This window comes from Bubalus bubalis, chromosome 4, assembly GCF_019923935.1.
Source record: "Bubalus bubalis isolate 160015118507 breed Murrah chromosome 4, NDDB_SH_1, whole genome shotgun sequence".
Lineage (NCBI taxonomy): Eukaryota > Metazoa > Chordata > Mammalia > Artiodactyla > Bovidae > Bubalus > Bubalus bubalis.
In genome coordinates, this window is record NC_059160.1 from 114,138,448 (window position 1) to 114,161,631 (window position 23,184).

The following is a 23,184-nucleotide window of genomic DNA, read 5'->3' on the forward strand; positions in this document are numbered from 1 at the left end:
ACTGGGCTCAAGAATATACATTTTTACAATCTCCTCAGGTAATTCTAATGTACACTATAATCTGAAATAGCTTATGATACAATGTTAAATGAAAAGCAGAATACATCTATGCTCTGAGTCACCTCTACTTTAAAAGTATTCATTTTTTTAAAGTAAAAGTAAACATGCATTCATGTTTAAGGAAAAAAATCAAGATTTCATGATTAACCTGAATTATAGAATTATGGATAATTATCTTTGGATTTTTCAACTTGCCCATGAAGAACTCATATTTCCTCTAAAATAAGGAAACAGTTATTTTAAGATATAATATGGCTATGAATACTATATAATAAAAGATAAATGATTTAATGATAAGCCAGCACATGTATACAGTTGAATACAAAAGATCTGTGTGGTTTTACTGTGTTAAAAATGTATATGGACAACAATGTCTGAATAAAGCCCTCCTGGACCATCTTTCTCTGTACCTCTGGCCCTAATACCAAAAGCAGCTGCCTGAAGGTATTAAAGAGAGAGCAGTTGCAGGCAAATTCAGTGGGAGTCCACAGTCATAGGTCAGAAATCACCCAGAATGAACCCTTGCTTCTCAGCTTCAGGTTACATACAGTTAACAGGGTAAGCTGGTAGAAACATTGCAGCCTTTCCAGCCTGGAGCACCAAACGCTAAATTTGAAGAAACCATGGCCACTGGACAGAGAATGGGAATCTGAAAAGGGAAAGGGCCAGAGAGGGGGATCTCAAATTTACTGTCGTAAAATCATCCACAGTATTCTCTTACCCTCCTTTCAGTGTCTGTAGGCTCTGTCACGATTCTGTTCATTTTATTCCTGATTTGTGTTATTTTGATCTGTCTGTATCAATTCTTGGCTTCCCTAATTTTCTGAATTATCTGTCCACTTTATACACTGATGTCTGCTCATCCTTATTTCCTTTCTTCTACCTACTTGGAATTTAATTAGTTCTTTTTCTAATTTCATACGGTCAAAAGTCAGATCACTGATTTGAATTTTTCTTTTTTTCTAATTTAAGTTGTAAATTTCCCTCTAAGCACCCTTTTCTACTGTAGACTTCTGATAGATGTCCTCAATATGCTTAGTTTGTTTTGGAATGGTTAAATTATTTTCTGTGAAATTTAATAAGCAATATTTATTTCAGGAAACTCATTATCTGCAATATTAGAAGGAGAAGCACGGTTAACTTTCTTGAATAGAGGTGAAGATTATGTAATGACAATGCCATATGCTCATTGTAAAGGTAAATATTTTCTATACTTGTTAGATTTCCCCTAAATCTTCTTTTTAAGTAAATGTGTTTGACTGTAATTTGTTATGTTTTGAAATTGATGGAGTTACTTGGCCTTTTGTTTGAAAGTGTCCTTCATTTACAGATACGCAAGATCATTGTTATCATCTGCTGAATACTTCTATGGTGAATTAATTCACCACAATGGACTTTCTGTGACATGTATATTAGTTTGGTAGAGACTAATTTATAATAATGGAATTTCATTTGCCTTATCTGCAAGTTGTAAAATTTGATGAGACTATTATTTCAGAATCTTTGAAAGTGATTTTCATTTTTTTGTACCATTACCCATTCCTTAAATGTTAATTTACTGCTTTTCACTATAACATACTCCTTAAAAATTTTCTCATCCTTATTTGGCAATTTCTTAAAAATTAATGTATTATGCTTTTCTCCCATTATTTAGGGTACAGATACAGATATTAAATAATAACTATCAGGACAGGACAGGCACTCAACATTTAAAAACACATCTAATCGTTCCAGTAGCCCTATAAATTAGATAATATTATCTTTGTTTGATGGACAAGCAAACGAGGCAGAAAGAGGTTAGCACAAGCTCTGCAATCTGTACTGCAGTTCTATATGGCATCATCTTAAACACTCTGCTCCATTATTACCTATACCATCCTTTCCAACCCATTTCTTAAAAATAGCTTTTTAGGGTAATTACCCTCTATTTTAGGAACTGATTCATGACAACATAGAAATTACTTAATATGGCCTCATTTCACAGATGAAAAAACTTGTAAGGGTTAGGAATCTTACCTAAAGCCAGACCAGCTAGTTAGTAAGAATGCTGAGACTAAGTTCTAGGCTATTTGAGCCCATCCATTGTACCATGAAGCTACCTGGTACTAAGTACAAGAGTGCCAACTTGTGGCCTCAGGCTGGATGATTCTTAGAGCTTCATATGTGGTTCTTGAAATAAGCATGAAGTGAAACATTTGAAATCATGAATTGATAAATATATTTTTTAAATTTTGGAATAAGTAAAATGATATTTTATGTAGATAAATACCTGATGCCAGACCTAAATAGCAACAGGAAAAACTTTTCATAGCATTGTTTATATTGCAGGGAAAAAAGAGGAAATTATAGCCTCTTGTGAATGAGGAAATTATTATTTTCTACCTTTGTGTATTTTCTAAGATTGTTCCCTAAATCAGTAGTCTCAAATTATTTTATAAAGCAAGAATTCCATTAGTCAAATAACTTGGAAACATTGCATAGTCTGTTCCTCTCATGAAAATTAGCATTGTATATTTGCATATTAAAGACTGCTGTGGGAGTTTAGTCCAACTTGGAAGGCATTATGCTAAGAAGTAAAGTCAGATAGAGAAGGACAAATACAGTGTATCACTTATACATGGAATCTAAAAAATACAACAAACTAGTGAATATAACAAAAAAAGAAGCAGATTGGCAGATATAGAGAACAAACTAGTGGTTACCAGTTGGAGTGGATTTTAGTGGTAGGGAAGTAGAGGGCATAGCTATTGGGTGTAAGATAGGCTCAAGGATATGTATACAACATGGGGAAAATAACCAAGATTTTGTAATAACTGTAAATGGAAAATAATCTTTAAAAATTGTATGAAAATTTTTTAATTTTTAAAAATTCTATCTGAAATGTTGTTTAAAAAATAAAATTGAAGAAAGACCTGTTATAGTATGATTGTATGCAAAATGAGCTTATATTGTTTCTGTGCATACATGGTAAAAATATACAAACTATGGAAATGATAAACATGGGGGAAAAAGAAATTAGTCCAAGAACATACACACACACACAGGCTGTTTAACTCATCAAACTCAGAATTTCCCCAGCTTTTAGTCAAGTGCCAAAATGGGGAGATTTTTAAATTTATCTTACACAGTTTATTATTGTTGTTTGCAGTACTTTTTATAATGTCACCATAATGCTTATTGTTACGCTTATTGTTATACTCCAATGTGGAATTAATGAATGCCAAACTATTGCTCCTAGAGGAAACTATTGCTCCTAGAGGAAACACATGGTGAGGTTCTTGTGAGCCTTCTGTCACCGTATTTTCATCACCCAGTCAAAATATAACTTTGTTTTTATTTGTGTGCTTAGTCACTCAGTCATGTGCGACCCCATGCCCTGTAGCCCGCCAGGCTCCTCTGTCCATGGGGATTCTCCAGGCAAGAATACTGGAGTGGAGCTATGCCCTCCTCCAGGAGATCTTCCAACCCAGGGATCAAACCCAGGTTTCCCGCATTGCAGGCAGATTCTTTCGAGACAAGGATTGCTTTCTTTATCGTGGCATATGTTTTTGATTTATTAACATTGAATTAATAGCCAGCAGCACTATAACGCATGCCTAAACCAAGCATTAACGCACATATTTGCTCTGTAAGGCACATCACAGTCTTCTGTGCTTAGGAACACCAGAGAGCACTTTAGCACTACATTTGGGGGATTGTAAATAGTAAAATCACCAACAAGAAGTACAAAAATGTGGCACTGAATACGCTGCATAAAAGACTCTGCATGAGCAGTGAAACCAGAAGTCAGCATCTCGCCTTGTTTGACTTCAACTCCAGTGTGTGCACTGGACAACTCAATTATTTCACCACTCTGCACACATCCATGAATGACTGCAAAAATAAAAAATGCTCTGGGTAGGGACTACTAACTTATTTTGGTGAGAATAGGGAATTCCCTGGTGGGAATAGGGAATTCCATGGTTAGGACTTTGACTTTCACTACAGGGGGCATGGGTTTGATGCTTAGTGGGGGAACTGGAAACTAAGATCCTGTAGATGCTGTATGGTACAGCTTTAAAAAAAAGAAAAAGGTATTTTAGTGAGAGTATTAATTTGCAAATGTAGAATCTGCAGATAATGTGGATCAACTGTTATCTTTTTAAATCCTTCAGAACCAACTTTGTGTGTATATTATAGATTGTTATTGGATAGGATAGAATCCTCTTGAATTATTAGTTTCTACTAGAAGGAGATTAAATTGTAAAGTTCTGCTTATGATAAGCCAGTGTCTCTCTCTTCAAACTTTTGTCAAAAATTTTTTTTTGTTGTTTAGGAATTCTTTATGGCACAATGACACTGGAGCTTGGTGGAACAGTCAATATTACATGTCAAAAAACTGGATACAGTGCAATACTTGAATTCAAACTAAAGGTTAGTAGAGAATGATAGGAGGTATCACCTAGTTAGAGAGGAGCTATGCTATAAATATTGAACAAAGAGCACAATTTTGTTCCTATTTGAAAACTAAATATAAGAACACAGAATTAATGAAAAGGCAGCCTTGGAAGATTCAAATCAATAGAAAGCTGGATTTTCTTAGTTAATAAAACTGTTGGCGAGTGAGTGAGTGAGTGAAAGTCTCTCAGTCGTGTCTGACTCTTTGCAACTCCGTGAACTATACTGCCCATGGAATTCTCCAGGCCAGAATACTGGAGTGGGTAGCCTATCCCTTCCCCAGGGGATCTTCCCAACCCAGGAATCGACTGGGGTCTCCTGCATTGCAGGCAGATTATTTACCAACTGAGCTATCAGGTAAGTCCATAGGAAATTTAAGAAGAGAATGAATGGAAATTTCTTAGTAAATTGAAGCACTGCCTTACAGAATACCAAAAAATATATATCTGAAAAGAAGTATGTATCAGCTTGAGCTATAGCTGTGTACATTGAAGGATTTGTATTACTTATTATTTCTGACTTAACATATTCTGAAATTTGCAAGCTTAGAAACAACTATGTTCTGTTTCTTAATGGTTCTGTGGGCCAGGAATTTGGACAGGGCATATTGGGGATGGCTTGTCTCTGCTGCATTATGCCTGGGGCAACAGTTACGCAGGCTGTGAGAGACTTAACAGTTGGGGGCTTGATACATCTGAAAGCTCATCACTTACGTGACTGATGACATGTAAGTAATGTTGAAGTGACTGAAAGACTGGGACTGCAGATCTGAGCATGTGATCTTGTCTTCCTCACATCAAGGGAACTTTAAGATAGTTAGACTTCTACTTGGCTCAGGATTCCAAGTACAAGTGTCCTTGTGAGCAAGACAGAAGATACATTGCTGTCCATGACCTAGCCTCAGAAATCAAATTACATCATTTCCACCATTCTCTACTAGTTGAAGAGTTACAAACCCACCTAAATGCAAGGGGAAGGGATATAGACCCCATTTCTCAGTGAGAGGATGGATGCCAGGTTCTCACTGAGGAAGAGCATGTGGGCTGAGGAGGGAGGGGATATATAGTTGAGGTCATCTTTGGAAAATTCTGTCTGCCTCAGCATGGAAGGGAAATTTAAGATCCTTTCACAGTATCATTTGTTGATGTAGCACAGCATTATTTTTAGATAAAAATATTTCTATGAATTATTTAATGCTTACAACCAAATATTAGTTGTAAGTATCAGCCATCTTGATATCCAGCAGATCAGCAGCTTTGCTCTAATAAAAAGGATCTCTTTAAGTATTATCTGATGCAGTGCCCTTTGATTTTTTTCCTTCTTGGCAAATGATACTGAAAATCATGACTGAAAAGGTCTTTTCTTCTAATTGAATTTCAGAAGTATTTTGATTGAGTGTTGTTTTATTGGTTTGTTTTAAAGGAGGAGTTCCTATTAAATATATGAGTTAAGTCTCTTATGTTTACTGAGTTGTTACTGCGTAAAATACTGCAGCATGGATAGAGTGCTGTCTTGAGCCGAGAGAGCCCAAGACACGAGCCAGTTATTTCAGTGTTAGCTTTCTCAGTGTGTTTACTTGGACCTGTATAGTCTGCTTTTATCTGTTTACACACAGCAATAAATTTAAAATTTTTACTGAATATTTCTGACTAAAATTTGAGTCAGTATTTCACCATTTGTGCCTCAACAGCACTGAATAGTTATACAGTCACTTTTTTGGTTGGTTTTTTGTTTTTGTTTTTTGTCTACATTGTATGTAAATATATTAAAAGTAAAATGTTTCTTTAACATTTTTTCTTTTAAAAGCCATTTCTAGGTAGTAGTGACTGTGTTAATCAAATATCAGGTAAACTAAAATTGGGAAAAGAAGTACTAGCTACTTTGGAAGGACATTGGGTAAGTATTTTTATATTTTAGCTTTACAAAAGAATTTTATTCAGTGGGAAAAAATTAAACATCAGATTTTATAAGTTCGCTTATTCCATTTCTAAAAGCATGACTATTCAACGTAAGCTTCAACTTAAATATTTTGGTGTTGCTCTGTTATCAATAATATTTAGTTTAATATTTGAGCTTTCTAAAACCTTAAATCAATAAAAAATAGCTGACATTTTTATATCACTTATTATGGAGTGCATTGTTTAAAAATGTTACTTATATTAACTCATTTAATATAGTGATCCTATGAGGTGAGTGTTATTATTTTGTCCCCATTTTACAGAGGAGGACACTGAGACACAGAGAATTTAAATAATTGGTTCAGAGTGGTGAAGTAAGATTCCCAGCCTAGACACTCTGGTTCCAAGGCTGTGCTTACACACCGCAGTATACTGCCTCTCACCAAAAGAGGTGTTTCCAGTAAGAGTTCTAGTTCCTTCTGAGGAGCTTGGAAAAGATACAATGTTTTTTGAGACCAGTGGCTTTTATTTACTTCTCTGATAACCTAAATTCACATTTATGTAATTTTTCTAAGAGGAGCTTATTAAATTAATTAAAAAAAAGGATTATATCATGTTAGTGCCAAATACATTCTGTTAACTCTAATATATGCTTTTTTCTGCCTTATAATCAGAAATGATGGGAAATATGATGTTAAAATGTAGACAGACCTAAAAACTCAGAGGTCACAATGCTCTGTTATTTTTAGAATTTACTTTTATCTGAATATCATTTGGAAAAAAGAACTCTTTTAAAAAAAATGAAATTTATGAGATTGTGCTCAGATTTTTAATGCAAGAAACGCTCTTAGCTTTTTCCACATACATTGAATGCTCAGATGGGCTGCAGCATCGCATTCTGGTCTCCAGTAACTATAGCAAACACTATGCTGCTTTGACGATTCAGATATTAAGTGAAACTTGTGAAAACTCACAAACTTTTTGTCTATTCAACCAGACTTTTAAGGACAAGTATTACATATTTAATGTTTTCATAACAGAAGATTTGGGGCTTTTAGAAAAGTGCTTGTTGTATTTGTTTTAGAAATGTGTTTTACTGGGATTAAGTGTCAAGAAGATATGGTTATTACTGAACTACATAATTCCCTTTTAAATAAAGACAATTCTCTACGTTAATTTTTAATATCTTTAAATACAGGATAGTGAAGTTTTTATTACTGACAAAAAGACTGATAATTCAGAGGTTTTCTGGAACCCAACACCAGACATCAAGCAGTGGAGATTAATAAGGCACACTGTAAGATTTGAAGAGCAGGGAGATTTTGAATCGGAGAAGTAAGTATACCATTCTTCAGTTAACTTCATGAAAATCCAGAGTTTTTTTTATTTTAATCCCTCAACAGTGTGATCACTTTTTTCTGTTTGAATTCAGCAAAGTAGTTTACTGTTTGTGGGATGTGACAGGATTTTGCTTTGGTGTATGTGAATATCAAGTAATTACAATACAAGTCATGCTGCTCTTCTGCTCTAAATTAAGGCTTCCTATTTTTTTCCTTTCTCTTCTTATCTGCTCCAGGGCCTACTTAAAAAAAAAAAAAGCAAAACAACTTTTTTTGCTTGCATAAAATTACCGGACTAGGTCTTCTCTAGCAGTCCAGTGGTTAACACTCCTCACTCCCGGTGCAAGGGGCACAGGTTCAATCCCTGATCAGGGAACTAAAAAGACAGAAAAATATGGGACTAATGATTCTTGGTTTTTATCCGGCCGTTTTCTAACCCGGGTTGGGCATGTGAAACTCTAGGTGGAGGGAGCAGAACAAAATCTACTTTTGTTTTATTTTCTGAAATACAAAAATTACAGCACTGGATGTGCAGCTTCTAGAGGACTTATTAGTTGGAGAATAATTAAGGCCATAATTTCTTTTCTTAAATCATAAAATTCTTGCTCAATCTGGTATACTTCACTGGAGTGGGTTGCCATTCTCTTCTTCCGGGTATCTTCCTAACCCAGGGATTGAACCCAGGTCTCCTACATTGCAGGAAGATTCTTTACTGTCTGAGACACTAGGGAAGTACCTCAAAAATATGGTATACATACTGCTCAGTTGTATTCTTCTATTCCTTTCTTTGTGTTAGGAGAAGGGGGCTTCTGTGTAAAAGACGGTCTACTAGGTACTTCATATACATTATGCAGCTGACTTCTCAGTACGAGTTTCTGCACACATATCATTCTCTTCTCATGAGGATTCAAGTCTACATCCACTTTCCTTCTATACTCAAAAACTGAGTTTGCCATGTTCTAAAAATTCTGTTTCAGGGGACTTCCCTGGCAGTCTAGTGGTTAAGACTTGACCTTCCAGTGCAGAGGGTGTGGGTTTGATCCCTGGCCAGGGGACTAAGGTCCCACATGCTTCATGGCCAAAAAAATAAACATAAATAAAACAGAAGCAATATTGTAACAAATTCAATAACAACTTAAAAAAATTTTTCACATTAAAAGAAAAAATTCTGTTTTACTATAACCACATGATGCTCTCCATCAAGAGTGAAACATTGCCACGGCATACAACTATTTTTAAGACATGGATATAATTTAACATATGTTTACGATGAGGAAAGTGAGTTTTGGACAAGATAAGTAACTGTAAGTCCCCAGCCAAGAGGTGGCACATCTAGGATTATCTGATTCTATAGCCTTTATTTGTTCAGCCCCAACATACTCTCTTGCCAGAAGGGTAGAATATAGATATGTTTTTATGTATCTAATATAAAACTAAACATTAGTAGGGGAAAAGATTTTACTTCTAATAGAAAAGTAGTCTTTTTTGTTAAATCAGTGATTCTCAACACTGGCTGCACATTAAAATCACTTGGGAAACATTACAAAAATAATACTTGGGCCACTCCCATAGATTCTGACTTTTTAAATTCCCTGACAAATGCTGCATCCAAGATTGAAAAATATGACATTACACTTTTGTATCTTTGAGGCCAGTGGATCTTAATCAGCATGTACAAGAACCATCTGGGGAGCTTGTTAAAAATGTAGATCGTTGAGCCTTCACTAGAGTTGTATCATCATGGGTCAGCACCATTTATTTCTGTATATCTAAGAACTCATGTAATAAATTTCTCTTGCCAAGAAAAAAGATTGGTCTCCACTGTCTTGCTGTATTTAAGGCAATACTTTTTATATCTTGACTTGTTTCTAAACATCTGAGCTTTAGCTTTGTCAAAGCCAAAAACCCACATGGGCATCATTTCCTCTCCGGGGGGACTCAAACCTACTCCATGTAGATTTGATTTTCTGTTGTTTTCTCAATGTTATTTTTGCACATGAATTAGACTCTGGCAGCGGGTAACTCGAGCCATAAATGCCAAAGACCAAACAGAAGCTACTCAAGAAAAGTATGTTTTAGAAGAAGCTCAAAGACAAGCTGCCAGAGAGCGGAAAACAAAAAATGAAGAGTGGACTTGCAAGTTATTTGAACTTGACTCACTTACCGGAGAATGGCATTACAAGTTTGCAGAGTAAGTAATTAAAAAGTATGTTACAAATAATATCTCATAGTTTTTTGCCTTTATTTCTAGATTTTTTATTGTTATATGGATAGTTTTTAAATTAAGTGATACATACACACACGCACACACGCACACAAAGTATGAGATTTTGCCCTTGATGTTCATTATAAATTTGACTCTGTGATAATAGTTAGCCTATAAAATAAGCTGAGGATCAGAAGATTAGATATAACAGATCTTAGTTTTATGGCTAAGTTTATAATTACCATTGAAAATCTAATTGTAGAATAGAAAGTTTCTAAAAAAGTTTTTGAGTGCTTTGCTTAGTCATTAAACAAGTGGTGTTTTTTTCATTTATGTAGTACTCGACCATGGGACCCACTTAATGATATGATACAATACGAAAAAGATGGTGTTATCCAGACCAAAGTGAGACATCGCACTCCAATGGTATGTACTCAAAAAGTAATTAGATTGCCAGTCCTAGAGGAACATCCTCCCTTTAGTTCTCCTGCACTTCCTTTGCTTCTTTGTCTTCAATAAATAGTTCTGAATTTCCACATGTAAAAGAATGAAGTTGGATCCCCTACCTCAAACCATACACAAAAACTAACTCCAAATGGATTCACAACCTAAAATAAGAGCTAAAACTATAAAACTCTTAGAAGAAAAAAGGAGTAAATCTTCATAATCTTTTATTTGGCCCTGTATTCTTTTTTATTGTTAGTATGAATAGTTTTTAAATTAAGCGATACATAAACACACACACACACAATGACATTAAAGGCAGGAGGAACAACAAGAAGAAATAGATACATTGAACTCCATCAAAATCAATACTTTTGTGCATCAAAGGATGCACATCAAAGTGAAAGACAACAGAGAATATTTGCAATAATTGATCTCGTAGGAGTTTAATACCTAGGGTATATATAGAACTCATTACTTAACCGAAAACAGACATTCCAAGTAGAAAATGAACTAAGGACTTGAATAGACATTTCTCCAAAGAAGATAGACAAATGTCCAACAAACATGAAAAGATGCTCAGCATCATTAGTCATAAGGGAAATGCAAATCAAAACTGCAAGGAGGTTAGGTACCACCACACACCTACTAGCATGATAATAATTTTAAAAATAGAAAATACGTGTTGAGAGGATGTGGAGAGATTGACGCCCTCATGCATTGCCGGTGGGCGTGTGAAGTGGTGCAGTTGCTCGCAGCATGAGTTGGTGGTTCCTCAAAAAGCGTAACATTGCATAAGCCAGCAATTCTACTACAAAAGAACTGAGAACAGAGTCAGACATACACTTGCACATCAGTGTTCGTTGCAGCATTATTCTCAATAGCCAAAAGGCAGAAATGATTCAAGTGTCCATCAACAGATGGATAAACAAAATGTGGTATATGTTTACAACAGGCTATTTTTTTTAATTCAGCCATTTTTAAAAGGAATGAAGTTCTTTTACATGCTGCATCATGAATTAACTTTGAAATAACATGCCAAATGAAATAAATGAAACACAAAAGAATTGATGCTGTTTGATTGTACTTTATAAAATATCTAATCAAATTCATAGACAGATCAGAGGTTACTAGGGACTGAAGGGAGGAGAGAATAGGGGTTACTGCTTAATTGTTACCGAGTTTCTCTTTGGAATAATGAATATGTTTTGGAAGTAGTGGTGATGGTTGCGAAATACTATGAATGCACTTAATACAACTGAATTGTACACCTAAAGTGGTTAAAATGGCAAAAAAAATTTTTATGTGTGTGTGTATATAGGTGTGTGATACATATATACACGTTATCACAATTTAGAATGTTTTTTAAATTTTAAATTTTGTTTTTTCCTTTAACAACACTATCATGATAGCGACATATAGGGCATCTATATTTCCTATCAGTAGAGTTTACTGATCACATTAAATCTTTGTCTACTGAGAGTTAGATTACTTACTCCCTGTCTCATTTTAAATAACTTCTCACCAGGCCTTATCAATCTCCTTATCTTTGCATCAGGCCATGTCAATCTCTTGAACTACTGTTTGACCTACTTCTCTAAGAACGTGGATTTGGATTCTAAATGTTATAAAATTTTAGGTTTCCGTGGTTTAAAATATGAGGGCACAGTGTAGGCTGAATCTAGAACCTGCCTTATTTTTTATTTTCTGTAATAAAATTATACAAATTTCAATTTGAAGCCAATGAGTAAGATTTGCAAAATTATTTCAAGGCATAGTAAACTGGGGATAATTCCTATTTAGAACAGTAAACAGATGAGAATAAAGACTTAAGACCACTGATTCTATGTTTTTCTAAGCATATAAATTGCCTTGGCCTTCTATTTCTAGTTTCTTCTCACATATTTTATTCTAAGGAAAATTTAGTCCTAATTGATGGTTAAATACACTTTTGAATTTTGTACATTTACTCAGATATTTACATTAAGTTTAAATTATGCTCTGCATGACAATAATATCATTTCCATTTATTGTAAGATGCTTTCTACATTATCCAGGTATTATTAAAACTTTTAGGTAAATAATTTTGTTGGAAACCCAACATCATTTGGTGAGAATGTTTGTAATGTTGGAAACAGGCATGATCTTAAAGTAGCACTGTTAAATTAACATTCAACTAGAGGTACTAACTTGGGCTTCCCAGGTGGCGCTAGTGGTAAAGAGTTGCCTGCCAACGCAGGAGACGGAGGAGACGTGGGTTGAGTCCCTGGGTTGGGAAGGTCCCTGGAGTAGGAAATGGCAATGCACTTTTCTGATTATACCAAATGTACTAACTGTGCAGTTAGAAAAGTAGGGTATCTGTATTCATATTTGTGTGTGCATAAAAATATCTCTTGAAAGATACACAGACTAATAGCATTGAGTATCTTTTTAGTGGGGGAGAGATGGATGTATATGGATGGGTGTATATGGATCAAGAGTGGGGAGGAAACCACTTCACTATATATTTTCTTATACTCTTCAATGTTTGTGCCAAATTAATATTTCCTATTAACATTAAATACTTTGTGTAAGTGTATCACATCTTGTTAAGTTTTAGTTAGACTGTTTCATATTTGTTTTTATTTCTAAGTACTGTGCCCATGAACAGTTTTGACAGTTGTACAACATTGATTTTTAGTTACAAAATTCAGCACAAATTCACACAAGAACATGATCTTTTGCTTTCAGGTTAGTGTCCCAAAAATGAAGCATAAGCCAACCAGGCAGCAGAAGAAAGTGGCAAAAGGCTATTCCTCCCCAGAACCTGACATCCAGGACTCGTCTGGAAGTGAAGGTAAAAATATTTATTGCAGACTATTGATTATAAAGAGTCTAAATTTTTAAAAGGATATTACTAATACTGTGATATATTAAAATGGTTTTCATATTAACTCAAGAAGATTTGTTAAGTTTTGGTAGGGGATAGGGGTGATGTGCAAGAAAAGCTTTTTTAAATTATAGATAAATTTCAAAACCAGGCCACAAGGTAAAGCCGTAGAAATGAAGAAAGGGGAAGATGCAAATCAAGAACCACAGTAGTGGCTCCTATGCCTTGGTAGCTTCTGGAAAATTGTTGATGGTTTCCTAGATTCAGCACAGGCACCATTTCTCGAGTTTTGGGTTCAGTTCCATGCTTCAGAAGGTTTTCATTCTCATAGTAAGTTACTGTGGTGTTTAGAAATCACAGACAAGTAAAAATATAACTGTATCAAAATTATGAACTAAATTAACAAGTGTGCCATTTCCAAGTCACATAATTTATAAGCTGTCTTGGACTACACTGAGATGTAATCAAAGATTAAGGTAATGTCCGAGACGTTATGAGAAAATAAAGGGTTTTTGTTAAAGCCATAGTCTTTACTAAGCTTACATTAAGCTGGGGAACTCAGTTTTACAGAGGTAATACTAGAGACGAAGAAATGGTAAGTGCTAAGAAATCAGTAGATGACAAATAGTAAGAGTTTAAAGGAAAGGGAGCTGAATTCAGTTTGAGGGAAGGTTCTTAGGGGAAAGGAACTCTGATGAATTATTAGGATTTTTAATGGATGATAGCAATCTGGGCTTGAGGGATGCAGGTGAGTAGACAAGATAAAAGAGGAGTAAAATGAATAAAGTTTTTCTAAAAGCAGGAGTCACATGGTACCATTGTGCTCAAAAGGAGAATATTATTTATGCTGTTGTTCCCATTTCACAGTAAAGGAAACTGAGGCACAGGTTAACCAGCCCAAGGTCATATACCCTGTAAGGCAGTATATATATGTTATATATGCAGATATTCTGGCTCCTTAATTCATTGTCTTATCCACTCCACTATATTACCTATAATGTATCAGCTAACATTTATTCAGTACCTAACATGGCCAAACTGGATGTTTAAACACACGGTACTACAACCATGTAAGTTTTGAGTATTATTATTATCCTAAGTTTACAAATGAGATAGCTGAGACCTGGTGAGAGATTAAGATCTAAACAAAAATGGAAAGGAAGGAATGGATACTTGAAGGGATTAAAAAAATACCATGCACTTTGTTGGTTGACAATAAAAATTTGTAGAAGAGATACTAAAACCAACAGAAAAGTTTTAAAATGTAGGTGACTAAGGGAATAAAGATAACATTAACACTTAATTTAAAAAAACTGAAAAGGGTGCTCAAAAAGCTGACTTCTTCATATGTATACAAGTAGGCAAGAGATAGACGAGTAATACCTCCCCCAGATTAATATATGTATTTTTAAAGAAATATTTTTGTCTATTTTAATTGGCTAAAAAATAAAACTGATTCAACCCAAAATTTAACTAGTTTATGGTTACTTGTCATATATCTATAGTGTTCTAGTTTTGAACTATGATTGAAACTTCAAAAATCCCAAGTATTAGGAGTAGTATGTTAGTCTCTAAACCATAAAAATAATGTCTAGGAAAATTTTTATTACACAAGAATCATTAATCTGAAATGTAAATTGTTTATAATTAAATATGTCCACTATTTTCACTGTGTTTATTCTCAATGTCTTTTTAGCTCAATCAGTAAAACCAAGTGCAAGAAGAAAGAAAGGGATAGAACTGGGAGACATTCAAACTTCAATCGAATCTATTAAACAAACACAGGAAGAAATTAAAAGGTAATCTATACTGACCGTGACTATTCATCTGAGTCCAGAGGAGTTAAAAATCCTGTTACGTAGGAAGTCATATGCAAACTTTACGTTTTTATAACATTGCTAAGCTAAACCAGAACCCTGGCTTCTAACACCGGATTACTGAAACATAGGAAATTCCTTTGGCGCTGAAGTACTGGGGGAGAGGGAGGTTGTTTTGTCTCATCTGTGAGGCTAGAACTGGAATCTCGTCTGACTGCTGTAGCGTACTATAGGAATGTAGCTGAGTTAAATGCGGAAGTGGGATGGGTTTTGAGAACGTCAAGGCTTCCACAGTCCTTTGTACATGGCTAATTTTAATTGGAATGTAACAGTTGTTGAAATATCGAAATATGTTCATAACAGTGGGTGAGACCTTTGAGTGTTGCCTTTGCATTTCCCCACACTCACCCGCCGATGATCCAGCACTGAAAGGTTGTAACACCTGGGGAAGTTCCTTGTAAGGGATGGTTCCTATCTATCACTAAGGCCAGCACAAGTTCAGATTAGTTGTATCCCATTGCTATAACAGATGTTAAAATTTTTTATATTAGCCAACCTGCTTTTGTGTATTCAGCACTCAGTGCTAGCTGTTCTGGAGGATTTTTTAAAAGATATTTATTCTATTCTTGGTGATTTTATAGCTTATATTTAGTTGCTATTTTCAACCTCATCTCTTGCCATTCCTCTACACTGACCCTGTGCTCTAGTCCTATGAAACTTCCCACATCTCCAGAATATAGTGTGCCCCTTCATATAGGGGTTTCCCTAGTGGTTCAGACAGTAAAGAATCTTCCTGCAATGCAGGAGACCTGGCTTTGATCCCCGAGTTGGAAAGATCCCCTGGAGAAGGGAATGGCAACCCACTCTAGTATTCTTGCCTGGAGAATTCCATTGACAGAGGAACCTTGTGGGCTACAGTCCATCGGGTTGCAAAGAGTTGGACATGATTAAGTGACTTAACACTTTTTTCTTTGGATCTTTACCCGCAGTGAATCCACTTTTTAAAGCCCTTCCTCCCACCTTGCCTTTCAAGAAAATCCCTGTTTATCCTTCAGAATATAATTCAAATGCTACCCTTTTTGCAACATTTCTGATCACTCATCCTCTCCGCCCCCAGTTTCTAACTCTTCCACTTGGCTTGTATGGTTCCCATTAGTCTTCTACTATACTACAGACTTGCTAATTGTGCGTCTGCTTACCTGCTCCCACTCCACCCCAATCGGACTGTGAGCTCTCTGAGAGCAGGGAGCATGTCTTCTGCATCTTGGCATCATCAGTCCTTATATAAAGTGATCACATTTCCTAATTTAATTATATTTATAAATTAATGAGCCTACTTGTTCATTTTGCCTCCTTTCTTCTTCTATACTGGGAAAACACTTTAAAAGAAGTCATAAAAAGAAAACATCTTCACTAATCAGCTTGTTTTAGGCAAAGTATTTAGAGTTGCACGAGGATAATGTAAGCTTGTTTTGTGACTAAATTAATGTTTTATTTTTGTTAGCATATGAAATGCCTACCGAGCATTCTTCAAGTTAGAAATATCATAAAATTTGTTTTTTTTCCTGATAAATAAAGGATTTTTATCCATCTCTACCTTTGTCTCCCTAAAAAAAGATAAAAGAACCTTAGTGGACCAACTGAGGCAAAATTTTTGTCTTAAAACCACTGTGATAACAAAGAGGGTGATATATTTTAAAGTCTGCAAACTTTAAGATTTATGTTTGACATGCTTAGTCACTCAGTTATGTCCAACTCTTTATAATCCTTTGCACTGTAGCCCACCTGGCTCCTCAGTCCATGGGATTTCCCAGGCAAGAATACTGGAATGGGTTGCCATTTCCTTCTCCAGGACACCTTCCCAACCCAGGGATCAAACCTGCATCTCCTGTGTCTCCTGCATTGCAGACAGATTTTTTACCCACAGTCATCAGGGAAACCATGCTTAACACACATCATTAAGTCATACATTTGGTACGGCGTGCAGTACAGATTTAGGCAAAACCTACTAGTGGTTCCACATAGCATAATCAGTTCCCTGTTCAGGGGGTGGTAACTGTTGGAACTTGATACAATTGAATTTTATACAGTTGAATTATGTGGCCATATATCAAATTGTGATTTCTCTGCTATCATTTTTTATAAATAATTATTACATTTATTGTTCCTTATTTTTGTAGAAATATTATGGCTCTTCGAAATCATTTAATTTCAAGCACACCTGCCACGGATTATTTTCTTCAACAAAAAGACTACATCATCATTTTTCTCCTGATTTTGCTTCAAGTCATAATAAACTTCATGTTTAAGTAGAAGTCCTTTACAATTGAGTTAATGAACTGGAATGATCAGATTTGGCCTGGGACCAATGTTGAAGTTGGTTTGGTCTTTATTAAAGCATCACAATATTTATAAAACTGAAAACCTTAGAAATAAATGTAGAAGTGTTGATTTTTCATACCTTTTATCCTTAACCTGAAACAAGAGCTATTCTATTTGATTATTAAAGTGAACTATGTGTTAAGTGCCAGAACGTTTCTAGCTTTTGTCAGAATGTGTCTACATGTGAGTATAATAAATCCACATGTATACACAATTGTGTCTTATATATACCTTAACAGTAATCTTTGTAGTCTATGGTATGTTCATGTAATGAAATATATAGCATTAATGTCAGTCATAACAAAAATACTATCGATCTTATATATGTAACAATCTATTTTCTTCATAAAACAGGCACAAAACTTTTATCAGTAAGGAATTACAGAGTGGAAAATAATGGTATACTAGGCATAAATAGTTCAACACACTGTACTGTTAAAAAAAAAATCATTTCCAAAGCATTCAGCTCGACTGTCTTCTTACAGAAAACAAACAAAATGTGAGGTCAAATTGAGACAAAGTGGCAAATTGCTTTTTCAAAAGTTTACACAAGATTTTTTTTAATCCCTAGAATTTAATATTTATAGATACAAGTATAAATATGTGTATATCAAGAGCAGAAAACTGGTATGCAGCTACTTGGATCTATTGATTCTATCTTTCTTATTGTACGTATATAATACCCACTTAAGCACTTGCTGGAAAAAAGTGTGGTCAGACTTGATTGTTGTCCTTTTTTATTTTTTTAAACTCAGTTGGTCCAATAACATAGGCTAAATTCTAGAGATGTTTGTAGGGCGTATAAAATGCTGATAATCGTGATTTTTCATTATGAAAACCTTTCTTTAGCTTTCATTTAGATTCTGGTGTGTTCAGTGAAACAGTAGAATAGAAAATATATATACATATATCTCCCATATTTTACTTCAAAAGCCAAATAAGAGAAGAGTGATAAGAAAAGACACTTAGTGTGGTGGTAATTATGCATTTTAAAATTGGTTTCTTTAAAATGTGCAATACGTTGAGCACCTAAGAAGAGCATCAAGTTCCGAAGTTCTCTGTTCTCCTCTGCTTTCAGTAACTGCAGTCTGTGGCAAAACCACAGTTCCTCAAGGTTCCTTTTGTTCAGGCTCAGGCAAACATTTTCCCTAAATTTTTTTTCAGTTTAATATTTTTACTTTATGTATCTTAGAATTCCAAAAGTAGATTTTGAAATGAAAATGAAGGTCAGAGAGGAAATAATTGCTCTGGCTACATTTGCCCTTGACTAAGAAGAGACTGTGAGATACTAGTGAGGTTATAGTCAATGTTTATGCCATGCTAAGCATACAATAAAGGAAAGATTACTAAATTATTGAAAACTGAAAATGATAAGAAGAGCCTGCTTTGTTCCTCCTAATCAATATAGTGATCTTTAGTCTCCTTAGGTTTTATGAGGAGCCATTTCTCATGTATTTTTGGCAAAACAATAATTGTGAAAATGTTTTTTAAATAGATTATACATAAATAAGATATACCTATACCCAATATAAGCATAGGTATGACTACACTAAACAGGTGGGTTTTTTGTTTGTATTTCATACTTGTTGATATCATTTTTGTACTCACTCTCTGTTACCAATATTATGCTCAACTGCCTATTCATTAATATATATTTTGTAAATATTGTACAACTCGATCCTTTTTTATGGCTTAAATTAGAATTAATTTATATAAGTTGATTGGCTGATCACAATAATAATTTCATCTTTAAACCCTGAAAACTTAAGGTTTCTTTGTTGGTAAACTCCCTTTTGGGGCTTTAGGCTTATCTACTTATATGTTACTTTCATTTGGTCTTAGTGTTTTATTTGTGTGGTTATCCTCTAAGACTAGAGAGGGAGTTGTTTTGTTCATTTTTAAAACTTTTCTTGTTAGGGCAAATGTTATGGGTTCTTATTATCCCAGGAGTCAAAAACTATTTCATGAGAAAGAGCAGGGTTACTCATGCTGTTTCTTATACACTAAAAGCATATGTCTAATCTAATAGTCTTACGCTTTTAGTTATATGAGTTCCTTTCTGTGAACTGAATACAAAACTCAGGAATTGGTGGCTTAGTTTTAGATCAGTTCTTATACTAGGCTTAGTATGTGAATCCTTTAAAACACATAATGAACTTTGTATTTAGCCATGTATGTAATTGACTTTGAATGTTCTCTACCTGAGATTAATCTTCCTTCACACATGGACTCATAAAAATTGTGATTTACAGTTCCCAGTTATCTGAGAGTCTCATGATGGTTTCTAGGATTTAAGACCTATAACCAGTTTTTTTTTTCTTTTTTTCATTTAATCAAAAATTTTATTTTTTCACTGGAAAACTTAAATAAGTAATAGTTACTGATGTGCATTTTTGTTTTAGTTATTAAATATACTATGCCTTCAGTTATCCACCATTTAGTGAGATGTAGCTGGCCCAAGAAAAGACAATAAATAGGGTGTGTGATATAAGTAAGTTTCAGTGGTAGATATTTCATTTGTATTTCATATCACTACTTTTTTTGTATTACTTATAAAGGTACAGTGTAATTTTTGTTACCATTCCATTGAAAAAGTTGGCCTTGTAAAATACAACTCTCATTTAGTATTCATGCTTTTGTGCCTTTAAGAAAATAATTTTTTGTCATTTTTGTGTTACAGAACTATGATTCAAAGTGTTTATAGGCTTAATTGTCATAAAAGGGTCATTTCTCTGTGTCACTTTATTTCCTTTTATATAGATATAGTATATTTAAACAGTAATGCCGTACTTTTATAAGAGTTTGTCCATTTACCTATCTCAAATATATCCTTCACTTTCAGACATCACTGAACTAGACTTGTCAGATTATTCTGAGTATTGTTAAACAGTGCCTTTTCAATGGAATTCACACTGTTTTAGGATGTCAACTCGTGCCATATGTACACAAAATTATGTGGAGAAGGCAGTTTTAACTTTTTGAAGAATATCTTGGTCAAATATTTAAGAAAACAAATGTATAAAATTCCATTTTTTCCAGTGTTTCACGTTTCTAGTGAACAGTGAATATATTTGGGGGTTTTTGTTTGACACACAGTGATAATGACATTTGATGAGCCATACATGATGCTGCAGATTATTTTGAATTATGTTAAATGCACAGAAATATTAAAATCAGCATGTATACCAAATTTTCCAATTTGAACCATAGCTGAGAGGGGAGGAATCCCACACAGATCACTAAGTTTACACTTGAACTTCTATCTTATTTGACTACATGGAAAAAGATTCTTTAACCTGTATAACCTGCCACTATTAATGTAATTTGGTTTTATTTTGTTTACCTATAGTGTGATTTAGTATATTAAATTTACTTTTTGTTACTCTTATCATGCTGTTTGTTTTGTTACAGTTTTAATTGAAAATGGACTGTTAAAATTGAATAGGACCAGTGTCTCCTTAATATGATTAACATATTTAGAAGAGCCACAAGAAACCCGTGACAAAATGAATGTGAATATACTTTATAAAATATTTAGAAAATTTTCTGTCTGAATTTATCATGAAAAATCATTTGAGAATTACAATATTAAATTTAAAGAAAAAATGCCATGTAACATTTGAACTGATGAGCCACACAACTTCAGTTGAAATTTTTTACTTTTCAGCATGTTAACTATACATCTAAGTTAAATATCCTGTTTAATGATCATTTATAAATTCAAACACTGGTCAGTTTTGTAAAATAGAATAAAAGTATGTTATTTGCAGTGTAGGAACAGCACACTGTCGAGTTCTTTTCCTTAAGGTGCATAGTGAATGTACAGACAGTCATAGGCAACTGTTTTGTAATGTATTACATTTCTAATCTGTTACTCCTAACCTACTATAAATGTTTGCAGAGACAAAAGAATTGAATTTTTCTAATGATCTGTAAAATGATGCTAACTTCAATTAGGCATTCTAAATAAAATTTTTAAAAAGAGTAAACTGATCGAATGATTTTGAATATAACATGGTGACTAAAAACTAGTAATAAGTTTTTAGGTAAAAGTCATTTGGGGAGTAGTTGTGAAGGATGGTGAAGGGGTTTAACAGCTAGAGTCCCTAATGTATGCTTTACATGATGTTTTACATTCATTCTTCTTGAATACCCATAATAATCTTCAGATAAGTGGAAGTTAGATTTTAGAGATGAAGAATCTGAGGCTCATAGAAGTTACATCATTCTGAAAGCTACATAATAAGAGTGATAGCAAGCCCAAGTTTGAATCCATGTCTGACTTCAGTGTCCATTCTCTTTCCACTGTACCCTTAAACAGAACTCTGTTCAAAGCACTTTACTTTTAAATGTAATAATCCGTAGCTCAAATCAAGTAACCCCTTTGTGATGGATAAGGAAAAAAAACCTTGCTATCATTCAGTTCAGTTCAATTGCTCGTTCTTGTCCGATTCTTTGCGACCCCCCGGACCACAGAACGCCAGGCCTGATTCCATCCAACCATCTCATCCTCTGTCGTCACCTTCTCCTCCTGCTCTCCATCTTTCCCAGCATCAGGGTCTTTTCAGATGAGTCAGCGCTTCGCATCAGGTGGCCAAATTATTGGAGTTTCAGCTTCAGCATCAATCCTTCCAATGAACGTTCAGAACTGATCTCCTTTAGGATGGACTGGTTGGATCTCGTTGCAGTCCAAGGGACTCTCAAGAGTCTTCAACAACACAGTTCAAAAGCATCAATTCTTCAGCGCTCAGCTTTCTTTATAGTCCAACTCTCACATCCATGCATGACCACTGGAAAAGCCATAACCTTCACTAGACAGACCTTTGTTGGCAAAGTAATGTCTCTGCTTTTCAGTCTGCTCTCTAGGTTGGTCATAAATTTCTTTCCAAGGAGGAAAGTTTCTGCCATAAAGGTGGTGTCATCTGCATATCTGAGGTTGTTGATATTTCTTCCGGCAATCCTGATTCCAGCTTGTGCATCCAGCCCAGCATTTCATCATGTACTCTGCATAAAAGTTAAATAAGCAGGGTGACAATATAGTCTTGGCATACTCCTTTTCCTATTTGGAAACAGTCTCTTGTTCCATGTCCAGTTCTAACTGTTGCTTCCTGACCTGCATACAGATTTCTCAAGAGGCATGTCAGGTGGTCTGGTATTCCCATCTCTTTCAGAATGTTCCACAGATTATTGTGATCCACACAGTCAAAGGCTTTGGCATAGTCAGTAAAGCAGAAATAGATGTTTTTCTGGAACTCTTTTTCAATGACCCAGCGGATGTTGGCAATTTGATCTCTGGTTCCTCTGCCTTTTCTAAATCCAGCTTGAACATCTGGAAGCTCACGGTTCGCATATTGCTGAAGCCTGGCTTGGAAAATTTTGAGCATTACTTTACTAGCGTGTGAGATGAGTGCAATTGTATGGTAGTTTGAGCATTCTTTGGCATTGCCTTTCTTTGGGATTGGAATGAAAACTGACCTATTCCAGTCCTGTGACCACTGCTGAGTTTTCCAAATTTGCTGACATATTGAGTGCAGCACTTTCACAGCATCATCTTTCAGGATTTGAAATAGCTCACCTGGAATTCCATCACCTCCACTAGCTTTGTTCATATTGATGCTTCCTAAGGCCCACTTGACTTCACATTCCAGCTTGTCTGGCTCTAGGTGAGTGATCACCATCTTGATTATCTGGGTCGTGAAGATCTTTTTTGTATAGTTTTCTGTGTATTCTT

General features: G+C 34.8%; 1 protein-coding gene across 7 annotated transcripts in view; it reads left to right on the forward strand.

Moving 5' to 3' along the window:
* Positions 1-21,442, forward strand: part of OSBPL8 (oxysterol binding protein like 8) — a 164,699-nt gene extending 143,257 nt beyond the window's left edge. For all 7 annotated transcript variants that reach the window (XM_044941919.2, XM_044941920.2, XM_044941921.2 and 4 more), the window contains 9 exons: positions 1,159-1,257; positions 4,376-4,473; positions 6,304-6,393; positions 7,594-7,730; positions 9,741-9,926; positions 10,280-10,367; positions 13,116-13,221; positions 14,951-15,053; positions 17,252-21,442. In XM_044941919.2, coding sequence (XP_044797854.2) covers positions 1,159-1,257; positions 4,376-4,473; positions 6,304-6,393; positions 7,594-7,730; positions 9,741-9,926; positions 10,280-10,367; positions 13,116-13,221; positions 14,951-15,053; positions 17,252-17,384 — 1,040 coding nt within the window. In that variant the 3' untranslated portion in view covers positions 17,385-21,442. The remainder of the gene's footprint in view (positions 1-1,158; positions 1,258-4,375; positions 4,474-6,303; positions 6,394-7,593; positions 7,731-9,740; positions 9,927-10,279; positions 10,368-13,115; positions 13,222-14,950; positions 15,054-17,251) is intronic.
* The last annotated feature ends 1,742 nt before the right edge of the window (positions 21,443-23,184 follow it).